This window comes from Malaclemys terrapin, chromosome 4, assembly GCF_027887155.1.
Source record: "Malaclemys terrapin pileata isolate rMalTer1 chromosome 4, rMalTer1.hap1, whole genome shotgun sequence".
NCBI lineage: Eukaryota > Metazoa > Chordata > Testudines > Emydidae > Malaclemys > Malaclemys terrapin.
In genome coordinates this window covers 31,198,678-31,216,074 of record NC_071508.1, presented here as the reverse complement: position 1 = coordinate 31,216,074, position 17,397 = coordinate 31,198,678, and the positions used below count along the sequence as shown (strand labels likewise).

Sequence of the window (17,397 nt, the reverse complement as noted above, 5' to 3'; positions counted from 1 at the left end):
CAGAAAAATACACAAAAAAGGAAAAAAATTAAAACCATAGTTTAAATATCACTGTTTAATCCCAACCGACCCATACTAGACATATACAGGTTAGTGAAATCCAGTGATATTCCATTGTGTCTATATTGTCATGTTACTAGTAAAATGACAAGCACACAGAACCAGGCTGCAAAGCTCCATGAAAATCACCACAACTGTAGTTTCTATGTAAAATAATAATTCTCCTTTCTTGTCTTCTGGTTTTAGACCGCCTTTGCAATGGGATGGAGTTGAAGGTATGTCAGGAAATCTGACACGAGAATGACAATAATTATTCATAATAATGATTCCATAATTAATATACAGGATGCAAACTAGTGCAGGCTAAAACATACCTTAGGCACCTAAACAGCTTTGAAATTCATGCCCTTTGTATTTCTGCTGACATTCAGATCCACTAGAACTGGCAGCTCAGGATTTGTGCAAATAATCTATCGACTCTGTTCTGCTGTGCCCTGAGAAGTAGCTCAAAGTACTGCTCTATTTAGTGCACATGATATTTTTGCCTGGGTCTTTCAAGCAGTTAAAGAATGCCATGAGAACCAATAATCAACATGTGCATTGAAGCTTAGCTTACCAATTGCTCTATAATAATGTTTATTTTCTGACAGCATCAGACTGAACGGAGATTTCACACAAACCCAAGTTTTCTCTGAAGAGCCATTTTCTGACCTTGAGAAACATCCCTATTTTACCTTATATTTTAGCCCAATAAATGGAGACTATTTGGATATCTTTTTTTACTTGCTTAATAATATTTCCTCCTATTTTTGTAGGTCCAGTGTCTGTAGTGAAGAAACAAAAGCATTTTGTGCATCTAGTATAACACTGAAATGAAGCAGATGAATCAGGCCACTTCTGGAAAGAAATCAGTACACAAAGTTATATGTCCAAAATAAGGGGCAGTAGACAATGTGCAGGGGATGGAAGGACAGATCCCATTAACATTAGTGGGAATTAGGCACCTGCACCCAAGAGCATATTGCATTGAGATAGGATTAAGACCAAGGGCAAAGACACAGAACTATGTCAGAGTATAAACAAAAAAGAGTTTTATTAGGCATTTGTATAAACCTGACACACACTGGGAGACTAATGTATAACCTTGCCCAAAGTATTACAACAATATAGTCAGCTCTCCAGTTAATATTCTTTTTCTCTGATATTCTGAATAGGGAACAGCAACCCTTAACCCGTCAACAGAGCTGAAGGAGTCTGTAAGGGCCACATGTTCATATCGTGCTGAGCAAAAAGTTACATACCAAAACCTCCGAAACACAACATAAACATTACAGCATTTGGATTTCTTGAAAGCTGCAGGTATTCTCCTTCCCTAGCACTCAGTCTTTCAATGATAATTTGATGAGCCTGTCCCTAGAATCAGACAGTTTTTAATTTACAAAACATAATTAAAAGAAAAAAATTAGCAACAATGACAGAAATTTAACAAAATGTTAGAGCTCAAACATTTTCTGAAATGATGCATTTTGTTCATTTTTCTGGCCACAGTGCAACATAGGTCACAACATTAGTTTCAAGTTACTTGTTACTGATCAGGTCTACCACAAGAAAGTCAAGACTACAGCCATGCAAATCTGCGGATATCTGCTTTATATCCACTCAAGACCATGACACTGCATTAAAATAAGACATTTTGCACAGCAGTAAACGCAGCCGGATAAACACTCTATGACTGCCAGAACCTATTGTATAATCTCATTTCCAAATGGAAATGTAGAACATGGAATGCTGAATCCATTAGGTTAATTCTAGCATAGATTATGTCTTTCCAGATTCTTCAATATTTCTGTATTTTTTTCAGAGATCATACATTTTAAATATTACTTGTATGCAGTGGTCAATTGTGTCATTTTGGTCTTTTGTTCTTCCCTGATGCAGTTCAGTTTTTTGAATGGAAAGAATGCAAAGATGATAGAAACAAACACCCTCTCCCTTATTTTGGGCCTGACAGTACCTAGGTAGGTGTGCAAGCGAGGTGCACTTAGTGGACAGAAGGGACAGCCCTGTTTGGTTACAGATCCATATGTGACTGTGGGTAAGTCCCTCAGGGCCAGATTTCCAAAGACATTTACGTACCTAAAGGTGCATGTAGGCATCTAGGGCTAGATCCACAAAGGGACTTCGGTGCCTAACTGCCATTCTAGGGGCTTAAATAAAAAATGCGAGTGTCCTTGAGATTCTTACCCTCTACTCAGCTGCTGCCCAAAGTCCATAGCTACCTACATTTTTGCTAAGGGTACATCTACACTACAGGGGGGAGTCGATTTAAGATACGCAAATTCAGCTACGTGAATAGTGTAGCTGAATTCGACGTATCGCAGCCGACTTACCCCGTTGTGAGGACGGCGGCAAAATCGACTTCTGCGGCTTTCTGTCGGCGGCGCTTACTACCACCTCCGCTGGTGGAGTAAGAGCGCCGATTCGGGGATCGATTGTCGCGTCCTGACGGGACGCGATAAATCGATCCCCGAGAGGTCGATTTCTACCCGCCGATTCAGGCGGGTAGTATAGACCTAGCCTAATAAAATTTCCTATATGCCTAAGTTTCTGCCAGTGGCATTTTCAAAAGCACCTAAATAGATTCGGTGCCATTCACTTCAATGAGAGCTAGACGCCTAACATGCTCAGGCACATCTGAAAATCCCATTCTGTATCTATCTGCACCTTAGGCACCTAAATACCTTTATATATCTGGTCCTTAGTCTCTCGGGGATAGATTGACAAAGGGACTTTTAGGTACACTGCCTCGCAGTAGAATCCTTAGTCTTGAGTCAGGTGCCCAGGCTCCCTATACAATGCCTGGAGAGCGAGACAGCTGAGCGAGGAGCCTTGCTAAGCCAGTAAGCAGAAAAAGCCAAGGCAGTTAAATGCCTAGCTCTGGGCCTGAGGGGGGCGCCTAGCTGCATTTGGGATTCTCAGCTGTGAACCCTCTCTTGCAGCTACGTGTCTTAGCTAGGCCAGCCCCTTCTCAGGAAAAAGGAGCAAGAGAAACTAACCATAGCTGCCCACTGGCTGTGGCACTCAGCCCTGATGCAGGAGACCAGTTTTCAAACTGCCCTTATGCCTGATTCAGAGCAGGTTTGTGATCTTGATTTTCCCACATGCCAGGTGAGTTTATTCTGGGATGAGCGTGCTACTGCCTCTCCTGTTGGACATGTCCACTTCATATAAATAATGAAATATTCATTGGAACAGGGACTTGTCCTAGGTCAGTGCCTTAGTCACTGAGCTATTGTCAAGCTCTTCCCTGTTCCAATGAATCGTTAATTATTTAATACAAAGTGGAACAGCTTTAACAGGAGACACTAAGCAAGCCCCATCCAAGAGCAGGCAATAGCTGAATGATTAAAACACACCCCTTGCATGTGTGGGGCCTGGGTACAAGTCCCTGATCCAAATCAGGCAGCGCAAGGATTTGAAAACAAATCTTCTCTATCCCAACTGAGCGCTCCCAACTCTGGGCATTGAGTACATGCCCACAGAGTTACAAATGTCCTTTGTGCAGCTTAGATATGCTCAGAGTCTGCTTACCAGATTGGGGAACGCCTCATTTGTGAATCCACCAGGGTTTAAGTGTAAGAGAGGGCTCTGAGCAGCTTGGTGATTTCAGTGGTTTTGTGCATGCCTTCTGGCAGAAACTCAAGTGCCTACAGTGTTAGGAAGTAGCTGAGTGGGGGTTGATGATCTCACTGGTACCTAAAAGTTGGACATTGCCATCTGCAGTGGGAGTTACACACTTAATTCCCTTTGTGGATCTAGCTCTCTGTGCCCTTGTTTCCCATCTATGAACTGGAGTTTACAGTGCTTCCTTACCTCAGGGGAATGTTGGGAGGATAAATATAGTAAAGACTATTAGGAGCTCAGATACTAACGTGACAGGAGCCATATAAATTTGCCAGATTAGACATGTTGGCAATTTTTCGTCTGCGAGAGACGGTGGGAATTGCAGCCTATGATGTAGATGATTTGCAATGTCTCATGTGACTGAATAATCCAATCTGAGATTTGCAAAATCTTTGGCAGTTATTGCAAATGTCTGTATCTTGGTTGGGAACTGCTTCCTTCCTACAGGCTCTTTTCTCTTCAAGCTGTAAGAACCAGCTTCTGTCATGGACTTTGATACTCTGATGGAGACGATGGCACCACTTGTTACCGTCACTTGCCAAGACTTCCCGTTGGTCAGGATCAATTCCAAATTCCTTCATATCTTGCTTGCATGTGTCTTTATAGCGAAGCTTGGGACGTCCTGTTGTTCTTGTTCCCTCCAACAGCTCCCCGTGTAGCATGTCCTTGGGTATGTGTCCATTTTCCAACCTACTCAGATGGCCCAACCAGCGCAGTCGTCTTTGCTTGAGCAGGGCTGTTACACTTGGTAACTTTGCCCTTTGAAGAACCTCTGCATTGGAGACTTTAATTGCCATTTGGTGTTGAGTATGTGGTGTAAACAGTGTAGGTGGAAACTGTTTAACCTTTTCTCCTGATGAGCATAAGTTGTCCATGTTTCCCCACCATACATGAGAGTGCTGAGGATGCAGGCTTGGTACACTAGCATTTTGGTCTTGATGGTAAGCTTTGAGTTGTTTCATGCTCTTTTAGTTAGTCTGCTAAAGGTGGTGGCTGCCTTTCCAATGCGAACATTTAGTTCTTCATCCTGTGAGAGGTTGGTGGTCACTGTAGAAGCTAAATAGCTGAACTTTTGGACTACTTCTAGCTGATTTGCATTTAAGGTAATTGAAGGATCTTGTGGAACCCCCTGTCCTAATACAACCATTTTCTTGATGCTGATAGTGAGAGCAAATGCGTGACAGACACTTGAAAGGAGGTCTATGAGTTCTTGTAGTAGATCTTCATTGTGGGCTAACAGGGCATCATCATCAGTGAATAGAAGTTCCTTGATTAGCACCTTTTTGACTTTGGTCTTCGATTTCAGTTGGGACAGCTTGAAGAGTTTGCCATCTGATCTTGTGTGGAGATACACTCTATCTTTCATGTCCTTAAACACACAGTTCAAGAGTACCGAGAAGAAGATTCCAAAGAATGTAGGGGCAAGAACACATCCTTGCTTCACTCCGCTTTTCATCTCAAAACTGTCGGAGGTGGACCCGTCAAACTGGACAGCTGCTCTCATTTTATTGTGGAATCAACATATAAGACTTAACAGGGTTGATGGGCATCCTATCTTTTCTAGTATTGCAAATAGACCTACTCTGCTGACTGTGTCGAATGCTTTGGTTAGGTCCACAAAGGTGATGTACAATGCTAGGTTTTGCTCTCTGTACTTTTCTTGGAGTTATCGCAGAGAAAATATCATGTCTATAGTTGATCTTCCAGCCCTGAATCCACACTGTGATTCAGGGTAGACACGATTTGCCAGCTGTTGTAGGCACACTAAGAAGACTTTTGTGAAGGCTTTTCCTGCTACACTTAGTAGCGAGATACCTCTGTAGTTGTTGCATCACCCTTTTCGCCTTTATTTTTATACAAAGTGACGATGTTTGTGTCGTGCATCTCTTGTGGTACCTCACCCTCTTTCCAGCATTTAAATAGCAGCTGATGAAGATATGGTAATAGGCTGTCTTTCCCATACTTGAGGATTTCCACTGGGATGCCATCTTTTCCAGGAGCCTTGCCACTTGATAGCAAATCAATGGCCCTGCTTAGTTCTTCTACAATGGGCTCCACATCTAGCTCTGGCATGACCTGTAGAGTTGGTATTTGGTCCAGTGATTTGCTGGTGATGTTTCTTTCTTGTGCATATAGCTCTGAATAGTGTACAACCCAACAAGACAAGTGCTTGCTTTTATCTGTAATGATTTCACTGCCGTGCAATTTGAGAGGAGCAACCTTGTTGACAGTAGGACCTAGAACTTTCTTCATACATGACTTTGAGGTTTCCTGTGTCTGAGGCTGTATGTATCTCTTCACAGAGCTTGATCCAGTAATGATTTGCACAGTGTCTGCTTGCTCGCTGCACCTCAGCTTTTGCATGCTGAAGTCTCACTTTGGTGCTCTCTATTGGCTTCTTGTTGTGTTCCAGATAGGCTGTGTTCTTAATGTTGATGAGAGGTAATAGTTCCACTTCATTTTTTTAAAACCAGTCCTTTTTTGATGGACTCTTCCCCCGAAATGTAGCTCAAGCTGTTTCATGGATTGTTGTTCTTAAATCTTCCCCAAATTCCTCTGCATTCTCTGGTAATGACTTCCCATGCATGCTAAGTTCAAAAGCATTCACAAACTCCTGGCATTTCCTCTGGTTTTTGGTGTCAATAGCATTAACTTTGGGCTTGCTCTTAGGTTTTGCTCTATGTAGTTTCTTGGCTGTAATCTTCACTTTGCGAATAATCAAGGAGTGGTCAGTGTCACAATCAGCACTGTGGAATGTGCGAGTGTTCTGCACTAAGGGTAGGTCTTTCCTCCTGACGATAACAAGGTCTAATTGGTGCCAGAGACCTGATTGCCGATGTCGCCATGATGCTTTGTGGCAATCTTTTCCTGTAAAATATGAATTGGAAATGCGGATTTGGTTTTGGGCGCAGAATTCAAGAAGTTGTTGGCCATTCTCATTCATCTTGCCAATGCCAAAATGTCCTAGGCAATCTGGCCATGAGTTGTTGTCTGCGCCGACTCTTGTATTAAAGTTACCAAGGTGGAAAAGTTGCTCAGTTGATGGTATTCTTTTGACGACTTGATCCAAAGAGTTGTAAAATGTATCCTTCTCCTCGGGGCTAGATTTGAGTACTGGTGCATAGGCACTAATGATGTTCACCGAGCCGATGGTCGTCTGAAGTTTAAGTTAAATGATATGCTCTGATTTCCCGATTGGTGTCTCTAGGAGCTTTACCCACTTGTTCTTACCCACGAAAGCTTATGCTCCCAATACTTCTGTTAGTCTTAAAGGTGCCACAGGACTCTCTTTTGTGTATTGTAGGTTATCATCATCTGTCAATCCCGGACACACGGTCCTGACATTCCAGCTTCCAATCCAGAAAGTTCTTGGTTTCTTATTTTTGCCAGGTGCCAGATTTCCGTCTGCCTTTCAACTTTTGGTCTAGCCCCATGCACCCCAGGAGGTGGACAGACTGTGGTGGTTCAGCACCTAACTTTCTGGGGGCTGCCTGGCTTTGTGGTGGGTGGTGGCTGACCAATGGAACGCAGTGATTCTTTCCACCATCAAAGATGACCTGTGGCGCCCTCCTCTATGCCAATCAAGTGAGAGCTTATAACCCGTAACTGCTACCTTCCGTGTTGTGTTCATGTTGCCAGGAAGGATGGAATGTCCTCTCCATGTGATGTGGCTGCAATAGCCTGGGTAGTTGATAAGAAGGCGCTGCTTTGCCCATGTGTCAGTGTCCTCCTCTTGACTTCACTGGTTTGAACCAAAGGAAGGATGGGAGTCGATACATTTGGAATCAGCTATGCTGCAGGAGTTGCCAGTGCAGAAGAGATCATCCATCTACCTACCTTTCAGGGCTCCACTCCTAGACTGGTTATCAGCCACAGCTGAATGGCCCAATCTGTCCTGTGTGGCTATCATTGGTAAAAACACTGAGTGAATTTGCTCATCTGCCTTTTGATGGCATTTCCTCCATCAAGGGTTCCACTACTCTCCTCAGGCGCTCATCAGCCCGAAGCGGTTGGCGCTTCCTGAGGTTTCTTGATTTATTAACCACTGCCCAGCACTCGGCGTTGACCAGTACAGGTTGTACCGCTTATGGTCATAGCGCTCAGGGCCGGCTCCAGGCACCAGCGCAGCAAACAGATGCTTGGGGCAGCCAACGGAAAGGGGCGGCACATCTGGGTCTTTGGCGGCAAGTCCCTTGGTCCCTCTTGGAGGGAAGGACCTGCCGCCGAATTGCCACTGAAGAATGAAGTGCCGCCGATCGCAGCTCCCCCCCGCCCCCCGCGCTGCTTGGGGCGGCAAAAACGCTGGAGCCGGCTCTGATAGCGGTAGCAGGTTTTCAATTCTGACCTGACCTCAGGTCATGAGCCCTGCAATTTGCATGTGGTATGTAGCTGAAGTATGCTTACCTAGTCACAGGCAAGTCAAACTTGGGGGGAGGGGTGTGTAAGCTTATGCTTGTTTGTATATGGATAAAATAGGTATATGTTTAATGCTCATCTAGGTACTAAAAATCAGGCCTTTCTATCTAGTGTTATCAACCACAGCACCCATACTATCCTAGCTGAAAAACCTGCATTCCCAGAACTCTTCCGTCAGACAAAGTTTGGCTAATGCATTGGCAAGATGCAGTATCTGAGTGGAACTGGGAGTTAGGCATTGTGATGCGGAGCATTGCCATGCCTAACTTTTGGGCATCTAGAATATCACAGGGATTCACAGAGCCTGAATCAGGTGCCAATATGAGACATGGGGAGATCTAGGTGCCTAAGAGCAGGATCCAAAAGCCAGCATGGTGAGCCAGAAGCTGCTTCAATTAGCCAATGGGAGATCATGAGGAGAAAGGTGTATTCTAATCCCCGCCCCTCTTACAAAGTTAGGCACTTAAGTCCATGCTGCAGGGAGGTGCCTATCTCTGCTAATGATTCACAGGCAGGAACCTTCTTCTGGACTCAGGCACCTAAGCTGCTTTTTTGCAAGAAACACAGGAGGAGGGGCCCACCATGTAACTTTTAGCCCAGTGACTAGCATGCTCACCTGGGATGTGGGAAACACAGGGTCAATTCCCCCTTCATGCAGAGGATGGTCTCCCACCTCTCAGGTGCAGGCTCTAACTCAGGGGTCGGCAACCTTTCAGAAGTGGTGTGCCGAGTCTTCATTTATCACTCTGATTTAAAATGTATTACGCATGCCTGTACACATTTGAATGTTTTTAGAAGGTCTCTTTCTATAAGTCTATAATATATAACTAAACTATTGTTGTATGTAAAATAAATAAGGTTTTTAAAATGTTTAAGAAGCTTCATTTAAAATTAAATTAAAATGCAGAGCCCCCCGGACCGGTGGCCAGGACCCGGGCAGTGTGAGTACCACTGAAAATCAGCTCGCGTGCCGCCTTCAGCACGTGTGCCATAGGTTGCCTACCCCTGCTCTAACTACTGGGCTATGGGACATTTTGATGTGGGCCTTCCTCAGTCTCTCCTGATAAAGCTATTCCACTCTGGATAAACAATTAAAGAATCACTAGAGCATGGGTCACCTTCTCAGTGAGTGCCCTCCCACTAAGCTATACTCCCTGATCAATAACTCTTACATTCAGGTAACTCACAATCCTTTCAGAACTCCTGTATTGCTGCACACTCCCCTCCAGGCTGTGCATCACCCATTAGCAGATGCAGCATACTCCTCCCATTGTGTCCAGCCATCTCTGCTGCCCCTGCTCTTTCCCCTGTGCCCAGACTCAAGATCTAGGGAGGTACTGCATGACTGTGCATGGGCTGGGGCCTTATGCTCCCTTACTCCGCCAGTAGTGCCAACTCTCAGGATGTTATTACAAAGTCTGTAAGGGGATGGAGGGGTGAGGCAACAAGCAGCAAGAATGTGCATTGAAGAATAGCATTCTTGTTAGCTCCATGAGTTCTTTACCCAGGAAATGTGACCACACCTCTGTAGGGAGGACTAGCGTTTGCAGGCTTGTTGGAAGTAGTCTGTTTTAATGGAGGGACTTGAAGGAGGAGAAGGTGGAGGTCCTGCAGAGCAGGTCAGGGAGGGACCTGTGTGTGTAGGGAGCCATCTGGGGAAAGCCAGGGAGGCGGGAGTGGGGAAAGGATGCCAAGGACTTAGTGAATCAGGCAGTTTGAGCACAGTAAAGATGGGGAGAAGAAAGATCTGTGGGCATATGTGGGAATCAGGCTGTGCAAGGCCTTAACGAGAAGACAAAGAGCTTGGTTTTGCTGTAGAAATGGAGAGGAAAGCCAGCCAAAGGCTTGATGCTATCAGAATGGCAGGCAAGGAAGGCATTTTGGATGGACGTGGGTGTCAGGCAGGCCAGACAGGATGCTGTTGCAGAAGTTAAGGGAGAGATGACAATAGCAAGAATGGAACCCTGTGGATTTCAAGGTGAGAATGGAGAGGGATGAGCAGGTTTTAGGCCTGTGAGGCAATCTAGCAGGATTTAGTGATAGCTTCAATTTGGGGTGGAGTGGAGGGACAGAGAAGAGGAATCCAAAGTAATACGAGGGATGAGATACTGCAGCACAAAGAGAAAAGAGAAAGCAACCTTGACAGCAAAGGGAGAGAGAGGAGAGGGCTTCAGGAGAAAGGGAAGGAGCTCAGTTTTAGTCATGCTGATTTTGCTGACACTTAGAAATTCAGGAAGGGATGTCAGAGAGGCAATCAGAAATAATCGACTGGGTAGAGCTTGGGAGTGGAGAAATGAATTTGTGAATCTTCACCAGAGATGCAACAGCTAAAGTTGTGTAACCAGATGAAGTTGTACAGAGACAGGGAGCGAGAAGAGAAGAGGAGCGGGCCAAGAATGTAGCTCTGACAGACCCTGAAAGAGAGACAGAGTCCACGAAGTAGCCACTGAAAGAGTGGTTGGGGGTGTAAGATGAGAACCAGAAGAACCCAAAGTCCAAGGCACTGTCTACATGGGTAAATTGCATTGGTTTAAGTTAAATTAGTGCAACCCCCTATGTGGACACTCTTGCTCCAGTTTAATAGTGTCTCATTTTGGTTGAACTAACGGCTTGGCTACACTTGCGAGTTACAGCGCAATAAAGGAGTCCCGGGCGCACTAGCTCACTACCCGTCCACACTGGCAAGGCATGTAGAGCGCTCTGACTCCGTGGCTACAGCGCTGCTGGTACTCCACCTCGGCGAGTGGAATAACGTTTGCTGCGCCCCCACTGAAGCACAGCGGCGCCAGTGTGAACGAGGTGTTGCATTACTGCGCTCTGATTGACCTCCGGAAACTTCTCATAATCCCCTTAAGTCAAGTGGCCACTCTTGTCATTGTTTTGAACTCGCTGTAGGAATGTGGATATGCCCTTTCAAAGCTCCGTTTCTGACAGCTGGCTGCTTATCTGTTCTGAGACAAAGGAACCATTACTGAGGAATGCTGCTTGGTTTGAGTTGGGGGGGGAGGAGGGGGAGGGAGGTCTGCTGCTGTCTGAACTTACAAGACACCATGCTGACATGCTCTCAGACCCCCAAAAACCCGCTTTCTCTCCCTCCACATATACACAACACACTCCCTGTCCATCCCACCCCCCACATTTGAAAAGCACGTTGCAGCCACTTGCATGCTGGGATAACTATCACAATGCACTGTTCTTTGTGGCGTTGCAAGAGTTGCTAATGTGGCCAAGCCAGTGCGCTTCCAGCTGAGAGTGTAAACACTCAACAGCATTTTCCCTGCTGCAGTCTCCGAAGGTTGGTTTAACTCCCAGTGCTCTACAGCTGCAAGTGTAGCCATGCCCTAAGCCTGTTCCTATTCAGATTATTAGCATAAAAAGCCACTCTTAAACTGAATAGTGTCCATATCAGGTTAACTGAATCTATTGAAATTCACACCATCAGTTAAACTGGGACAACTTTATCATGTAAACAAGCCCTAAAAAGCCAAGGAAGGAGAATCACTAGGAGGAGGGACTGGATCAGCTGAGTTAATGGTTGTAAGTGTAAGACTGAGGAGGATGAGAGAGGCAGAGTGGTCTTGGGATTTGGCCAGGAAGAGGTCATCAGTGACTTCGTTGAGGGCATCCAGTGGAGGTACAGATGCCAGACTGTAGGGGATTAAGAATGAAGATGGAGATGATGAGACAAAAGAAGTAAACTATGTGCTTCAGCAGCAAAAGGAAGGAGTGAGATGGGACAGCAGTTGGAGAAGAAGTGCAGGAGGGAATCAAGGGTGTTTTTTAACAATAAAGGAGATGGTATGTTGGAGACAGAGTGGTTGAGGGGGAGGTGGAAGGATGAGATCAGTGAGGGAGATCTACCTTTGAGAAAAGAGTAGGTCAAAGGTGCTGGGTGCGGGGTTAGAGAAAGAAAGCAGGAGACATATTGCTGAGTTGAAGACTGGGATGTAGGGAGAGATGGTACAGGATGGGAACAAATGAGGGGGAGGGGTAGAAGTGGAAGCTCATGCTGAATAGTCTCTCCTTAAAAAAAAAAAAAAGAGACAAGATCTTCAGTGGAGAAGGGAAGTCAGTGCAAGACTAGAATCAAAGGTAGAGAAAAATTAGTGCGGTTTTCCATTCTAACTCCTGTTTTCATTTGCTCATAACTTTCTAAAATGTTCACCTTTCAGGCCAAGGTCTGCTCTGCTTCTGGGTGGTTGGGGTTCTTTGTTTGGATAGACAATGTATTGGATAACAATATTCCCATCAATAAGGGACCACATATCATATGACACAAACTAACAGGGGATTTGAATTTCAGTCTTTTGACATTTTATCACTATTTAATACAATAATCCATATTTAAGTTTCACAAATATGGAGGCTGCAGAAGATCCAGCCCAGAACATAATGATATATTTTATGAAATCATGTAATATTACCATTACCACTACCACACAGGCAGTACTTCCTTCACCAGAAAACTGAGCATCACATTTATGATTGCCAGAGAGAGAGAGAGATGCTTGTACATTCAATACATATCAAACATATCTTGTCATACATGTCAGAACCCAGCACTGGTGTGGCACAGAATGGCTAATATCTCAGAAAGAAAAGGATAAGAAAATGGTAGGAGTTCTGAATATCTGCTCTGTTTTGGTACATTTTCATGTCTCCAAAAAACTGGTCTTTCAGATAAAAAAAGAAAAGAAAATCAGGTATTGTCCCCAGTATGCCTCTCAGTAACAATGTCCAGTTATAAGCATAGCAAACTGTCCTGTGGAGCAAGAAGAATTAAATGAAGGCCCAGATTAAGCTGCTCTCAGCCACGGTAGTGACAGAGGACAGCAGATTCCCAGAAACCCAGAGAAGATCCAACCAACCTTGGTGAATTGGTGAACAATGATATGTAGGCAGTGCTTCTTCATGTCCAGAGCCTGTGTCTTGTCAGCTGCCTCTAAAATCTAGAGCAGAACAAAGTTAAAACTCTCTTCTCTTTCTTCTTCTGATAAAAATCTAACTCACAGACAAGTGCTGACTTTATGCAGAGAAGGTCATTTCCCTATACTTGAGGTTGCCACCAGCTTTCCATTCTGAACTGGATTTTGGATGTTGTGTGAGGTTCTTGTCAGAAGATAATTTTCATGGAAATCTGGAGATGACTCAGGCTATGCATGGAGCCAGATTGTCTCAGGTGCCAGAATGAGACTGGTGCAGGCAAAGGGAAAGCTATATCCTAGGCTTTGGGTTGGGAGCAATCAACGTAGGAGGGGGCACTGCTAACTTTATACCAACTGAGGATTCCCTCTACCAGGGAAATTCTTGGTTGGCTGGATTTTGGCTCTTTTGCACCACCTGGGCAGCAAAAAATGAGCAGGACCAGGGCAGAGGATCTGGTCCAGGATCTTTAGGAAAAAATAGTTCATTTATGGTAACTGTTGTTCACTGAAAGTTGCCTCTATGCATTCACATTTGTGAATTTGACGCCCCCAATGATCTGCTGATGGAACCTCTACCAAATCAGTGTCCATTGGGTCTGCATGAGCACCAGCTACTGACACTGATGTTCAACGACTAAGCCTATACAAGGAAGTCCAGTACCCAACCACCTCGGCTTCTTCTTCTATACCAAAGTGCCAAAGTATGATGAGAACTCTGAATGGAATGGGGACAGGAAGTGTGAATGCAGAAAGATAACTCTCAAAGAACAACTGTTATCAGTTTCTTCTTCCAAGTCCTCTGTGCAGTCCCATTTACAGGAGATTAGCAAGCAGTACCCACAGAGATGCAAGGTGGGCTGAGGAGTTTGCATCTGAAGAGAAATTGTAGCACTACTTTCCCAGTCCCGGCCTCCAAACAGGAGGTCAAGATTAAGGAACAGTGCTTGCTAAGATGTGACCTGAACTCTAAATGAGTGCTCTACAGAACTCCCTACAGGGCACCAGTTTGAACATGCCACACAAATGGTTTTAATGCATAGTGGCAAGGGAACTTTAGTCCAAGAATAACAAAAACAAATGGACAAGGTGATCCACTTGGATAACCTGTGAGAAGAAATAACCTGTCCCTTGTACCTCTTCCCATATGCTAAATTAGCCTAGTGCTATTTCAGAAGGGCTTAGTTCTCTACGGACAGAAACAGAGTGCCCTTTTCACATCCCCTGGGAGTGGTGTGAGTTTTGAGGAAGAAAACCAGAAAGGATACAGACTGGTTAATATGAAAATCCATCACTATTTTAGCAATTAAGTTTGGGTGTGGATATAGAAATCCCTCGGCCTTATGTGTACAGCTAGGTCACCATTAAATCTGCAACTGACTGACCCTCCAAGCTGCAAGTCCAAAAAGCAGTTCCCCAGTGGTTCAGAGGTGGGGTTCCATGACCTTTGCTAGCACCCAGTCCAAGTCCCATGCAGAAAGAGGCTCCCTCACAAGAGAAAGATGTTGGCAAAGCCTTAGACGGAATGTGTGATTGCAGAGTGTGGGGGAAATGAACCCCCCAACCGCACTAGACCCTTGCAGATGGAGTTGGCATACAGAATTTGCATTCTGATGGACTTTTGGGGATGCATTGAACAGACTGGTCTCCTTTTGGTAATGGTCTAGAATGGAGGGAGCACTCTAGAACAGTCCTTCAGCCATTGCCCAAGGGGAGCATATCTTCCACTTTGAACACAGCACATGTGTGTCACACGTTTTCTAGACTGAAGAACCTTTCTCACACTTGCAGAACAAGACAGGTCAGAGTTGGTTAAGAATCTATCAACCCGGCAGTCAGAGGAGATAGTGGAACGTGACATGGTAGCTCAAGGGAGGATGCAACAGCTTGGCATACCAGCGCTCTGAGATACTCTGGAGCAATGACAAGAGTTTTTAGCCTCTCTCAGGGTACGAGGTACTGGCAGGAACGTATAAAGTTCTTGCTCCAGTCCAGGAGGAATGTGACCCTGAGAGACTCCTCCTTTCTGACCATTGTTGAACAGAAAATGTGACCCTTTCTGCCTTGATAGAAAAGCATTTTAGCACAGATGTTTACGTGCAGAAGAGATGGCAAGACAATAATGTTTCCAGAGACCACTCATGTTGGTCTAGTCGCCTTGGCCTGAATGCATGAAAGGAATTAGGTGCCTAAGTCCCTATTTTAGGCACCTAAGTCCCACTTTCAGCACCAAGGTGATGCACAACCCCCTGCCAAACCCTGCAAGCGCCTGAACTCACTCGGTGCTCAGGAATTTGCAGTAAAAGTTCCCTAGATGCCTATTTTACTGCCTGTGGGCAGGCACACTGCTGTGTCACCAGGGGTGTCCAGATGCCTGTCCAGATGCCTAACTCCTGCCTAAGTCCCATAAGACTCAGAAAGAACCAGATAATTTGGCAAAGCTGATATTGCAAGGTTTGCAAAGTTTGACCGGTACTGTGAAATCTGTCCTCTGGCAGCAACATCTTGTCCACAAGTTAGTCTCAGACTATGCCAGTAAAAGTGAGGCTCTTACAAGTGCACAATTCAACATGCTCCACTTGATTTTGAGCCCCAAAGTCTTGCAGGTCAGGACCAAAGAGCAGAAGAGCTCCTGCCATGGCTTTGAGAGGTCAGTTGTATAGATATGACAAAACATATATTCCTCTTTTCCTTAGGTGGGTTGCCACCACAGCAGGCGGTCAGTAAACACTCTTAGTGCTATATTGTAAAAACTTTTCTCCTATGCAAAACTTCATGCATTTCCTATGTGATTATTTTATGTCTGTGAAAGTAGGTGTCCTTCAAATCAAGAATCATGTATCAGGGCTTGTCTATATGAGCACTAATTTGCAGCAAGCTGGGGTGAAAACATAGTGTGCGGCATGCTAGTGTGGGGTAAGTATCTGTAGGGATCCTGCTGACACATACTAAAAGTTCCCTAATGCACTTTAATCTACTCCTGTTTCAAAGTGGGGTAGATCAAAGTGTGCCAGGGAACTTTCAGTGCACAACAGCAGGGTCCACATGAATACTTAGTGAGTGGCACACTAGTGCAGGGTAGATTTTCACTCCAGCTTGCTGAGAACTCAATGTTCATGTAGATACACCTTCAGTCTCTTTGGAATAGGGAGGGGGATGACGAACCAGCAGCGGTTCTCAACCTTTTTCTTTTTGAGGCCCCCCAACATGCTAAAAAATCTCCACGGTCCACCTGTGCCACAATTGTTTTTCTGCATATAAAAGCCAGGACCAGCATTATGGGGTAGCAAGCAGAGCAATTATCCGGGGTCCCCTATCATAAGGGGTCCCACAAAACTTAGTTGCTCAGGCTTCGGCGTCAGCCCCGGGCGGTGGGACTTGGGGCCATACAGTGGGGCTTTGTCTTTCTGCCGAGGGCCCCAGCAAGTCAAATGCTGGGCCTGCTTGATGGACCCCCTGAAACCAGCTCGTGGCCCCCCAGTGGGCCCCAGACCCTTGGTTGAGAACCACTGCCATAGTGATCATCCTCATTTTGAAGGTTCTGATCTGTCTCTTCAGTGTTCTGAGGTCTTGTATCAGGCAGAGGCCATCCATCTTCCTGGAGATCAAGGAATACCTCAAGTAGAAACCCAGAACTCCTGGGGAGCCTCTTCTGTGGCTCGTTTGGTCAGCGTAGGTTGACTTCCTCCCAGAATGAACTCTTGTGAGAAGGATCTGTGAAGGGGGGCCAGTGAAGAACTGTATGAAGTAACCTTGATGTGTAGTCTTCAGTACCCAGCAGTCTGATGTGATTTCAGACTTGGCTTTGTAAAGTCTCTAAAGGATGTGGAGGTGGTAGATGAAGAGAAGAGTGTGCAAGAAACTGGAATGTGGCTCCCAACTGGGGTGTCAAACTTGAGGTCTGGAGACCAACGATACAAGCACCACACCAATGTCGTCAGATGTCACTGGTGTGGTGCTCTGCTCTGTTCAATGTTGATAACAGTCGGCTGCATGTGTGTGTTCCCTCTGAGTGCTGCCCCGGCTCTGTGCAGATAGCTGACACAGCAAACCCCAAGAGAACCTCCAATGACCACAGAGGTTCAAAGGCATCCAGCCAGATTTATTGTCAAATGAAGCATAGTAATAGTTTCCCACAGACTCTATAGGACATAGTACGAATATGTGCCCCCGGACAATGGACCGGCTCAGTCAGTGGCGGGACTTACCACAGACCCGTAGGCCAGACAAGACAACCCTTCACTCCTGATGAACCCTTCACTCCTGCAACCCCTCTATGTGTTAGGGTGCCACCTCTCACTTTGTACATGTTGGTTCAAACAAAACAACTGTATCCTTCATGTTATCCTCCTGCCCTGTCTTTAGGATGGGTCAG

The 17,397-nt window shown here is 45.3% G+C and overlaps 1 protein-coding gene across 4 annotated transcripts in view; it reads right to left on the bottom strand.

Annotated features, from left to right (window-relative positions):
* The window catches only part of LZTR1 (leucine zipper like transcription regulator 1), a 286,327-nt gene that overhangs the window by 10,459 nt on the left and 258,471 nt on the right, over nt 1-17,397 (bottom strand). Inside the window, exons 20-21 of one of the 4 annotated variants that reach the window (XM_054025515.1) lie at nt 12,969-13,049; nt 15-289 (exon numbers count right to left, since the gene is read on the bottom strand). In XM_054025515.1, the coding sequence (XP_053881490.1) occupies nt 281-289; nt 12,969-13,049 (90 nt within the window). In that variant the 3' untranslated portion in view covers nt 15-280. Of the gene's footprint in view, nt 1-14; nt 290-1,068; nt 12,863-12,968; nt 13,050-17,397 lie in introns of those variants that run through there. The other 3 variants (XM_054025513.1, XM_054025514.1, XM_054025512.1) reach the window with 3 other exon arrangements.